At 39.2% G+C, this 11,299-nt stretch overlaps 2 protein-coding genes across 2 annotated transcripts; both read right to left on the minus strand.

The window, feature by feature from the left end:
* Positions 1–1,499: 1,499 nt before the first annotated feature.
* LOC110051665 (uncharacterized) lies at positions 1,500–6,684 on the minus strand. The gene is made up of 5 exons (XM_020757718.2): positions 6,599–6,684; positions 5,491–5,566; positions 4,056–4,430; positions 2,811–3,066; positions 1,500–1,871 (listed from the first exon to the last, which is right to left on the minus strand). The coding sequence occupies exons 2-5, from the start codon at positions 5,543–5,545 to the stop codon at positions 1,580–1,582; spliced, it is 978 nt and encodes a 325-aa protein (XP_020613377.2). The 5' UTR covers positions 5,546–5,566; positions 6,599–6,684; the 3' UTR covers positions 1,500–1,579.
* A 1,198-nt stretch (positions 6,685–7,882) lies between these two features.
* On the minus strand, positions 7,883–11,048 carry LOC149106379 (uncharacterized). Its single transcript, XM_089297355.1, has 4 exons — positions 11,024–11,048; positions 10,218–10,682; positions 9,152–9,392; positions 7,883–8,498 (listed from the first exon to the last, which is right to left on the minus strand). The coding sequence occupies exons 1-4, from the start codon at positions 11,046–11,048 to the stop codon at positions 8,174–8,176; spliced, it is 1,056 nt and encodes a 351-aa protein (XP_089153481.1). The 3' UTR covers positions 7,883–8,173.
* Between the last annotated feature and the right edge of the window lie 251 nt (positions 11,049–11,299).

Raw genomic sequence — 11,299 nt, forward strand, 5'->3', positions numbered from 1 at the left:
TTAACCTGGTTTCTTGAAAATAAACCCAGTTAACTCTCTTAGTGCGGCCGCAGCCATTGTTTAGCTTTCCACTTTCTTACATGCAAAATTATCAGCCTTCTAATACCTACAAACATTTAACAACAATTTGAAACAATTTGTCATATTTGCGTGTTTCACCTATACACCCGAGGTATATAGAAGGCAAAATAATTATTTGCTATCCAAGATATTCCCTGAAGGTTTCTGCAGCTCCAAATTATTTCTGCAGCATCGAATTATTTTTTTATTGCGTAACAGTGCAAGCCAAGAATTGTTTTTTTTCTTGCTTGCCTTGTAGTAAACATCTTATTAACCGAACTTAGTAGGTCTGTATGGGAGAATCTTGACCTCTGTCGTGTGTACAGACCGAGCGTAGTGAGGTCTGTACTAACGAGCTTGGTCAAGGGTCAAGATTCTCCCATACAGACCGCCTGCTCGTTAATAAGAGCCAAATATTAAATCTATTAACTGCACTTATTCATTTACCTCAAACAAAATCTTGAAGCATATTCATTTCTGTTACTTTACAACGTTGCACGCACATTAATAATCTTTTTATAATCTGCATTGGGAAAGAGTAAATCTAATAACAATTATACAAGCAAAATTAAACATTTTAAAACCAAAAGAAGCAACTGCTCACATGTGTAATTTTAGCCGTGGGGAGCAGTTAAATTTCATTTGCTTTGTCATTCCAATACATTTGTTGACTTCTCAACGAAAACCAGTCTAGCCAAATTTCTAATTATTTGAGATCAATTTAAAAAACAGTTTCCTCAAACAGTACTAGCCAAAAAAGTAACTTTTCTAGTGAACAATAAAGCAAAAAAGAATCATCTACAGGAAAACATCGTCTTTAGATCAAATTACATCTATGTACAGCAGTTGCTCATTTACAGCAAACCGGCATTGCTCTTAATGTCGACAGATTAAAACATTCCAGGTAGCTGTGCCCTAAAAATGCTCCAAAGCAATCACAAGAGTGAAAAAAAAGGTTGTGAGTAGTAACCTCACGTAATATTTTGAACTAGATCTTTCAGTTTGGCTCTAGTAAAACACTTCAAAAACCGCACAAAGACTTAAAAAACAACAACAACTTACCACAAAGGCTAACTTTGTTGTTTACAGACACATTTCACCGCCACTTTTAATTTTGACGATTGAAGCAATGCTTACCAGCACAAATTTCAACAACTGACTGAAAAATTCTCTACCGTCGGAATCCAGAAAAATAACGTCAAGCCCGTCACTCTCGTCAAGCATTGCTTGGCAAATATTTTATTTCCACGACAAAAGGACTCTAAAAATGCTTCTATCACTCAAAACGCTCAAAAGCCAGCTCTTAGACCGATATTTACTACTTTGCCCTGAACTTGTAAACGAAGAAAGAACTTCCCCGATTTTAAGAACAGCGTAACCCTAGGCCGTGCAGGTTAACTAGGAATAACCGATGAGTTACAGCAAGAAGAGACCAAACGCCCCTGGAAAAATAATAATCTCCTTTATTTCATCAGGTTAGACAAAATAGAATATTGTGATTGACAGATACGATTGGTAATTAGTCTTTCAAGACGACTTCCTGTTTAGACAGATGGTTTGCTATTGGTTTACAGAAAGACGAATCAAAAACACCTTTCCTCACGTTCTTTTCGTAATCTAACTTTGCACCCGTGTTCCCGCGGGGCCTGTAACGGGCGACAAAGTACAGACACTGCAGATTTTTGACTCGACCATATGCGATTCCGACCCCGAGCTTCTGGCTTCCATTCCACGTCAGTTGCGTGAAATGCCTGTGACCGAATCTATCTGACAGGGGTTCGTGGAATTTGTAATTGCATCCCTCGTCATACCTAGTAAACAACAAGAGCCGAGGGTCAAAAACGTATGTATCAATACTCCTCCACAAATTTTTCTCCTAATGTTAACACGAATCGCTACCAAATGTACAATAAATTCAGGATTAAATAATTCTACAGAGCAAAAAAGACATCGTAAAGGCGACGGAGTGCATAATGCAGGTTTTCAAAGGGTGGCAGTATCGTCGAACTTCAAGGATCAGGATTAGGAAATATATTTTTTAACGTTTCGCTAATGACACTGGGGTATGTTAATTATATGTATAATTCGTGTTAACTGTAGAACTATTTAGGCGTGCTTGCAGGTATGATGTATCCCTAGGGGCTAGTAGGCTATTTAAGATTTTGTAAGTTACGCAAGAGCCACTCGAAGGCATCTCTTTCAACTTTGCTTTGTTGTTTATTCACTGCTGTAATTTCTTTATGGTGATAATGTAAACGCTGGCTGTATCAATAAACGAGATGCCCGCCCCTGATGCTGTGTTTGTGTTTGTTAAGATTAGTCACAAAATATTTTACAATCGTTTCAGGGTGATTAGAGTATTTCTAAGATCGAAGTGGATTCCGGTTCATTAATTATAATTAGAAATTATTTTGTGAGAGGATGTCAACAGAATCATAGATTCACATTCTGATGATATTTTTGCGTCCTCATTTTAGACATTGTTTTTCTTTTTAGCTGGTTTTTGTTTGCCCTTATTGCTTTTTGCGCTGCAATCGTTCACGTATTTCAAATCAGATTCGAGATGATGACACAGACATAGAGCGCGGTTGGGCCCGACAAGAAAGGGTGGGTGTGAGCAACCTCAAAATAATCGTTGACCTATGCAAAATTTCATAACTAGTGAGGGAGCTTATTGCCTAGAAGCCTTGATGGAGATTAAAAGAGATGTGGATTTAGGTCAGCTTACAGCATTATCGCAATCTGCTTACCATCGTTTCATGATCTGTCTTAGCGCTCTCGGAGGATCAGGTCGAGTTATAGAGCACCGAAATCCCAGGTTTTCTCCTTCATCCTTGGATGTAAGCACAGAGTCCTGTTCAGGTCTTAGCAACTGACTTTTAGCCACTTTGTAGGCATACTCTTGAGCGTCTTTTCGGAGACTGTCATCGAGGGACAGAAGAGGTGCTTCGTGTATTGAGCGATAGTAGTTATGCAACTCTAAGGCTGTCCGATCTACATCAGGAGCTAAATGACATTTAAGAATAAATAATATCACCGTCATTGATGATAGAGGGGATGTTTCAATGTGTAAAATTACAACAGAAGAACAGCATACATGTAACTGTAATCATAGTTACTAGAGGGGAATGGCGATGAAACCCGACCGTGAAATTTCTTTGTTTTAGGTTTTTGTTCCCTTTTTTGGCCTTGACCGTGCACAAAACAATACAGAATAATACATACAAAACAATACAGCGAACACAGAACAATACAGCAAATACAGAACGCTAATCGATCGGCTGCTTGTCAGAGTCACCGCGCGAACTGAATTCAGACGAGTGTAGCCTGGGCTAAACTTAACACAAATTGAAAAGGGGGTGGTGGGGGCGGTCGATAAATAATGAAAAAAATACCTAAATAAATGAAGCATGTGGCAAGGGGTTTCTACATTTCATGCTAGGTAAGATTAACAAGCTGCTGTCATAGCGAAAGCAAAAATAAATAAATAAATAAATAAAAAATAAACGAACAAATATATCAAAAAACACTTGATTCAGTCTTTAACGCCGTTTTCATAAATCGAGACATATATTTCAAGGGAGCAAGACTGGATGACCCAGAAAGGCCGAAAAACTAGCGTGTCTAATTCTGTCGATCTTTCTAAAACATCTAGAGTCAAACTAGGGAATTCCCTGATCAGTTTCGGACATTCTCTACCAATAAATGTCTGAGTTTATGAAAACCGTGTTAAAGACTTTCCACCAAAATAGCGGGCATGTAGTTTTTGGAAAATCGGTCAGATATATAGGGGCCCTAATGGGCGCCTGCAAATATATATCTGCTTCATTAGGCTTCACTCAGTCAATCATCAACATGATCATACATTTGTTTCCGACCTAGTTAAGTCCAAGCAAGATTAAGAGCCAGAGAGCATGGATTCTAAGGATTTGTCACATGATTTTGATTGGTACCTTGGCACTTAAAATAACCAAAAAGACGTTTATTTCACTCACACATTTTCGAGTTTGCTGAGCTTCCCTTGTCAGGATACATTGGTGCGGCTGATGTGGCTGTTGTGGCTGGTCCGGGTGTTGTGGATGGCGCAGTAGTGGAGCTTCCTCCCCCGCTGGAGGCCGTTGTTGAACCCGAAGGTGTGGTCGGATTCTGGCCTGACGCAGTAGCAGTGCTTGCTCCAGGCGCTGCGGAAGTAGACACCGCTGGCGTGCTTCCAGCGGGCGCTGGGGTTGATCCGGCCGCAGGTCCACTCGAGCTGGTGGGGATAGTCATCGAACTGGGGACCTGTACGTTGTTAGCTTCCACATGAATGTCCATGGACAATTTTCCAGAGACTAATGAACCGCCTCCTGAGACTGTAAACTTTGTACTCGCTTAGGAAAAGATTGAAGAGTGCATTTAAAACAAATTAAAATCAGTTCAAATCAAATAAAAGAATTTTCAATTAATATTAATTGACCTCGCTCCCAATATGTGGCTTCATAGCTCAGTTGGTAGAGCATCGCACCGGTATCGCGGAGGTCACGGGTTCGAATCCCGTTGAAGCCCTGATTTTTTCAGGCTTCGGCTTTCCAATTGCTTAAATTGGAAAATTAACTGCGATGATCATTCTTCACTTTCATCTACAACCGCAGTTCGTATATGAATTATTTCATATAAACTTCACATCATTTCACTCCTCACGGGAAGATATGAACTCAATTAATTGACCTCGCTCCCAATATGTGGCTTCATAGCTCAGTTGGTAGAGCATCGCACCGGTATCGCGGAGGTCACGGGTTCGAATCCCGTTGAAGTCCTGATTTTTTCAGGCTTCGGCTTTCCAATTGCTTAAATTGGAAAATTAACTGCGATGATCATTCTTCACTTTCATCTACAACCGCAGTTCGTATATGAATTATTTCATATAAACTTCACATCATAGCTGACAATGGCGTTGGAACTTGGTATCCATGGAAACGTCCCCAAACTTTACTCTTCACTTGTTACCTATGTTATTTGGATTGCTATGTGACACAGAAAATACTTAAAAGTGATTGGCTGAGAGCAGGCAAATTATGATATCGTTAAACTTTAATTTGCACCGCAGTGCAAATTAACACGCGCACGCGCGTTTATAATTTTGTCACTCATATCATAAATGACTAATCATACGATTACCTATACCTATCTGACAGACTAAAGTTTAGTCTTCTTTTAATTTAATTATAATCGGAGGACGGTTAAGAGAGACAACACAGCAATACTAATGTTTTCCTAAAATGAATGGTTTGAATCAGCATATTTTGTTCTTTTCAGAAATATCACGATCAAACACACAGTGGTTGGCGGCCTTTGCTGGGTCAGGTGATACGGAAAGCAATGCATGACGTATATTAAACAACTCAGTTTGCTTCGCGAAATAAATATTGTAGTATATTGTAGTTCACTTACCACTTTTAGCATGTGTTGCCTGAATTAAGGCCAGGAATATGAAAGGCAACATCATTGTGCTATTAAAGGAAAACCTCTAAATAAGAAAAAAAGAATGTAAATCAAAACACAAAACATAATTCTAAAACAAAAACGCTTATCCTTGCCGTATTTTAAAGCTCTGCCTAAGCTTTGTCCCCAATTTTCTGCTCATTTTTGAAAGGAGTTCTTCACAAAATTCTAATTATCCACAGAAGAAAGTTTAATTGGTTTTGTTTGAGTTTACCGATAAAGAAAGTGACATAGGTCTATCTTGATATCTCTAATGGCTCGGGTCCCCATCACAATTTTGAATTTAGGCTCTGGCAGATCTAATAACGTAGGACATTAAATAAAAAAAAAAGAAAAGAAAAATCGGTAGCACTGTCGGCATCTTGGGGTCAAACCCTGAATCAAAAATTCCCAATCACAATTTTACTTTCTCCGCAATGGTAGAGGTAATGACAGAGTTAGCAATAAGGTACACTCTCGAAATCTTTGGGACAATTAGTCCGTTCAAAAGGGGAGTGATCGTATTGTTGTGAACGACATTCAATACCATGAAAGTTAATTGGAGCAAATTAAATGAGGAAAACCGATAAAGGAATTGAGAAACACTTTGAGTTACATGAAATAAAAGGCTGTCATCAAGGACCTAAATAAAAGAGCAGGTTTCTTCGAACCGAGCTTGCTCGCTTTATCGAGGTTTTACTAAATTTATTGCATAATTTAAGAATGAATTCAGGAGCTTATACGAAGATCTGTTTTGTTTAGTCTGAGTAGTAAAAAAAACATTTCAAGGGAAAACAAAGACATTTAATAAACTTAGTAATTGTCTAGCTCTTCAATATTGCACCTCGCCCCAAAGTTCTCTGTCAGAAAGACGTTAAACTGACTTTCGTTTCTTTGACATTACCTGCCTAATTCCACACCTACTAATGTAGTTTTTAAATTGATACATCCGGCCAATTATTGTTTGACTTAAACAGTAATTTGATATAATATACGATTTCACATATTTGTCGTTATTTAGCTGAAACAGAAGGCCGGCTTCAAGAAATCACATATCTCTGCCTTAATTACCACTCACCTCTTTCGAAGACGCAGAACTGCCGTTGGTTGTTGGAGAGTCTCCTTTGTTTTCAACGCTTACAGCTTTAATAAAGTCATCATGAATATTATGTATACGATTATTAGAAAGTCGCTGGTGTTCAGCTTGTGACCGAATTCAGTCACTATAGACCACTTCATGTACCAGTCAGCGCGAAATTGAAATATCCTTTTAACTTGTAATTTCAAGTGGGAGTTTTCCCAATACAAACACTTAAAATAACACGGAGTTTCTCACATCGCAATTTGATTGGTTTATCCTAGTACCACCGCGAAAGGGCACGAGACCTCTCTTGAGATTCTAATAAAAATTTATAGGATTCAGTTACGAAATCGTATTTGCTAGTGACTCGAGCGTAAATTTTTCCTTGACCATGTGATGATCTGGCCATGGTTACACCTAATAATGAGAACTGACATAAAAAATTACTAAGATTTGCCCAGGGATGTGAAACCTTTCCCCCTCCATAGAATTATAACTTTTTATTTCGTCAGATTACTGTCGACTGCTTCGTGCAGGTTTTCAAGGTAATATTGAAACTTCTACCCACGATTTATCCCGAAAACTAACCCTGTTTTAAAATAAGGAATAAATAAATAAACAGCTTACGTTGTAACTCAGGGTTGGGCCAGGCTGTTCAACATTTGGAAAGCTTATCTCGCACTCTGTACATGAAGAAGCTAGCACTACTAGTCCCCTGGAGGGGAGACTATTAGCCCAACGACAAGTTACTCTCCCGTATTGTGGCAATCCTGGGTAGAGAATGGTGGTGCAACTAGAAAATGTGTTAAACTAGAGCACAGCACAGTGATCCCGGCCACAGCTCGAACCAGAACTGCTGGATTCAGAGTCCAACTGAACTCGCTAAGCCCAGGGCTACGATGCGCTTTTCTGGCTTTATTATAACACAACTTCATGATCAAAGGTATCTGTGTCTAGTAGATATCCTATGAATTTGTGTAATGTATGAAACTTTCGTCTGTTAATTATGAAACGCTAGTAATTTATCTTGATTTTTCCGCCACTGTAAGTTCACGACTCTTAGCTCGAAATATATCAAGGCAAGGGAGGGCGCCGAGTTTTATAATCACGGAAAATTTCAGCTTGGTAAAACAAATAGAACAAGAGATATAGCTGCCTACCCATAACTCCCTCTTTACATTCCTGACCCAGGAATTAAATTAGAGATCACGTATTCACAAACTTTGGGTAATGCGGTCGGTATTAGTTAGTCACTAATGTAATTATTAACAACTCAATTGACTCAGGCGCGTTTAATAGCTGCTGCCGTGGATCTTCGTGATTTACTATTTACTGACCTGTGTTATTTACATTCCAGGGTAAACTGTCGTTGTTAACGTTCTTATTTCACAAACGTGGTTCGCTTTGTATTTTTCTGTTTTCCATTTTCCATACCAAAGGAATTTAATTACATCAGAAAATAACAAAAACGTTGATTAAACAAATGTTGTAGAATATAGAAATTGCTAACAATTAATTAATTGATATTACAGCAGTTTATAAAGCGATTTAACTACAGGGTATTACTGGAAGTTAATAAAGCTGTCCGACATTTAGGAGATACCCCTTTGGCCAAATTAAGTCTCTTAATTTTCTTAATGGCTTAAATTCGTGTCGTTTAGAATTGCAATAAGACGAATCAAAACTGCCTTTCATCACATTGTCTTCAAATCTGTTTTCAATGTTTCCCTCGGGATTATAACGCCCTGCAACATAATAACACGTGAGGCCACCCTCATCACTGGTGGCCCAGCCGAGTCCAAGTTCCTGAGTGGAGGCCCAAACGAGCTGTGTAAAGTGACCGGTTGAACTTGTCCAGCCGGGATTGCTGAAGTCGTATTTACAAACCTCTTTGTACCTATGCGTTATATCAAAAATGAGAATAATACGAGTCTGAAAAGCGATATATATATAAGTAAGCACTTACATGCAAAATAGGTTACCGTCTTTAACATGCAAGGATTGAAGAAACAGGGATCTGGCAAAATCGCCAATCAATCAATCAATCAATCAATCAATCAATCAATCATCGATCGATCATCGATCGATCGATCGATCAATCAATCGATCAATCAGTCAGTCAACCACCAACCAACCAATCAATCAATCAATCAATCAATTGATCGATCGATGCACTTTGGTGAAGGGAAAAATGGCGTCCAGGATCGTTGGGTATGTAATGGCTTCTCCATGAAGAATAATCATGCCCATGTACATATTCATCTCTCTAACTTTCCTAACAGCGGAGCGTTTATCTGAAAGCTAGTGGAGAGAGAGGAGGGGGTTGTTAATGGTCACCAAGGGATCACAAACAGCTAGTCATGAGTGTTTAAAGGCAAGTCATTGAAAGTCATAAATACTTGTCTCAGTCAGGAAACTCGGCCGTACATGTGTACCTAAAGACACCACACTCAATCTAGTTGTCTTTCCACTAACTATAGAACATCAAGACCAATGGTGAATCTGTGATATAAATCGTGAGGAAAAAATTATCCTGATATGCTTACTTACCATCTCTCCGTAACTTTTGAGATGATCTCCTCTGGAGTCTCATCTGTGGCACAAAGTTTCCCTAGATTTTCTCCTTGTCCATTTAACTCCACGTCGTCAGTGTGGGCAAGTTTTCCCTGAGACGCAATTCTCTCTGCAGTCGACTGTGCATCTCTGTTCAGCAGTGAGCTCAGAGTTAATTCAGGTGAATTGTGTATTTTACGATACTTGTTATGTTCTTTTAAGCCAACTTGGAGAAAATCTGTCACGGCAAAAGTAGAGGCTTTTAGTTTATGTTTAAAAAAAAACTGGATTTCATTTTTCTCTGTCTCTTTTCCCTCTCTTGTTCAATTACAGATATGCATGCAGATTAAATTGGGTGACACAGGTAGCCAAATTGCTGGCTCAGAAAATTCTGCGCAAACGCCCAGGTTTCGAGCGCTGGTTGGGGTCATGATGTCGCACTCTGACAAGACACTCAACTTCCTCGCTGGCTTTTCCTCCCTGACGGTATCATGTACTGGATGCTGCGTGCTCACTTCGGCTTAGAAATACTACGCTTCATGCTACAGAAACCAAGTTACGCTCCAAAGGTGTGGGCCAGTGGCCTAGCTGTGTGCGACTTAAGCTTTGGCTTAGTAGACTAGAATCGAAATTCTCTCTCAGTGTAAATGACATTGCTTAAATGAAAAGTGAAAATGTCCAATGTCAATAAAAACGGACATTTGATGCTAACTTGAATGTTGATGGTAAATTGTGTACTAGACTGGCATTACGAACATACCTATGCTACCAAACAACTACTAGCACAACAAAAAGATCGGAAATTGAGTGGTCGACAGTGACTCCATTCCTCCTTGGGAGTCACCCAACGCAGAGATGAATACGAATAGTTATTTCGCCATGCAAGGAAATTTTATAAATTGATAAACCTTCTTATAACAGTAAATAATAAGCAATAAATAAATATTCTAAGAGGAGGCCTCCAATCACCTAGTGGTGGTTTTCAGAAGGGTCCTCTAAAAAAAAAAAATTCTAGAACATACCTTAAATGTCTAAAACGGAAATACAAGAAGGAACAGCTCACCTCCTCCCTGTTCCATTCCACCACCAACTGTTGTTGGAATTGTAGGGTATGTACTAGCAGTGTATGTTGATTCCGTTGCTTCCGTAGTTTCCGTGGCGGATGTCACCTGAGAAGCTGATGGCTGTGTCTTCTCTGTGGTACTACTCGATGGAGTCGGCGCTGGTGTGCTGCTGGCCGGTCCTTCAGTCGGTGCAGTGGTTTCAGTGGTTGGAGCCGACGCTGTCGAGGTTAACCCGGTACTAGAAGATGTCGTTGCCGTAGGGGATGGTGAAGTGGATGACGAGGACAGTTCAGTTGAATATGTTGCGGCAGTAGTACCCAGGTTAGGCTTTTTGTCCTGATGGCAAAGAGCATCGAGGACACACGGTGGACACAAGTGCGGTGAGAGGCAAAGGTCTGCTGTTTTTGACGTCGTGTCATAAACGAGCTGTCCTCCAACAGGAATGCGTAATGTGTCTGCATTTGCTGTCAGAGAGAAAATAAAATATAAACGTTATACAATTGCGAGGATTTCTAGTACAAAATGAAAATAAATATATGTATTTTATATAATAAATAGAAATGGGAATAGATATCAGGCCTTACTTCTACAGAACAGAGTAGACCAAAGGAAAAAACAATGATGAAGGAAGCATACTTTGAACTTTAAACTCCTGCAAAAGAAAACAGAACTGTAGTTTTGAAGCAGCATTAACAGTTACCAAAACTTTTTATCTAAATTTACGATTGCTACAATCATGATAATTCCCGTGGCAAGGACAAATAATTCAAACACACCAGACTACACGCGCGCTAATACTTAATACTTGCGAATCGAAGAATAAATAACATTTCGACCTCGATGTTAAGGGCCTAATCTCAAATTTATCTCAGAATTAGGTTTTCCATCAAAATTTACTTACATTTGCTTGCGCTCTCGTGTAGTATAAATCAGATTTAAAACACTTTTACGATTCGTTGTCAACCAGGATCCTCCTACAACCAAGAAACTGAAACAGAGCACCTGTCAGGTCACTAGTCCGATTGTACAAACCATTTAAAGGAAACCTGTTATTTATCCTTTTAATTCGTGCAAGCCTCAT

The sequence above is a fragment of the Orbicella faveolata genome, unplaced genomic scaffold (assembly GCF_042242905.1).
Source record: "Orbicella faveolata isolate gen_17 unplaced genomic scaffold, um_ofav_v1 contig_3, whole genome shotgun sequence".
Lineage (NCBI taxonomy): Eukaryota > Metazoa > Cnidaria > Anthozoa > Scleractinia > Merulinidae > Orbicella > Orbicella faveolata.

What these genes read in the sequence shown, in the direction of transcription:
- LOC110051665 (XM_020757718.2), bottom strand. Translation starts at nt 5,545, where the DNA reads ATGATGTTGCCTTTCATATTCCTGGCCTTAATTCAGGCAACACATGCT. An exon ending in GGCAACACATGCTAAAAGTG is followed by an intron (nt 4,431 to 5,490) that starts GTAAGTGAACTA and finishes TCTTTTCCTAAG; the next exon opens with CGAGTACAAAGTTTACAGTC. An exon ending in CTCAGCAAACTCGAAAATGT is followed by an intron (nt 3,067 to 4,055) that starts GTGAGTGAAATA and finishes AATGTCATTTAG; the next exon opens with CTCCTGATGTAGATCGGACA.
- LOC149106379 (XM_089297355.1), bottom strand. Translation starts at nt 11,048, where the DNA reads ATGTTATTTATTCTTCGATTCGCAA. An exon ending in ATTTATTCTTCGATTCGCAA is followed by an intron (nt 10,683 to 11,023) that starts GTATTAAGTATT and finishes TCTCTCTGACAG; the next exon opens with CAAATGCAGACACATTACGC. An exon ending in TCAAAAGTTACGGAGAGATG is followed by an intron (nt 8,499 to 9,151) that starts GTAAGTAAGCAT and finishes TATAACGCATAG; the next exon opens with GTACAAAGAGGTTTGTAAAT.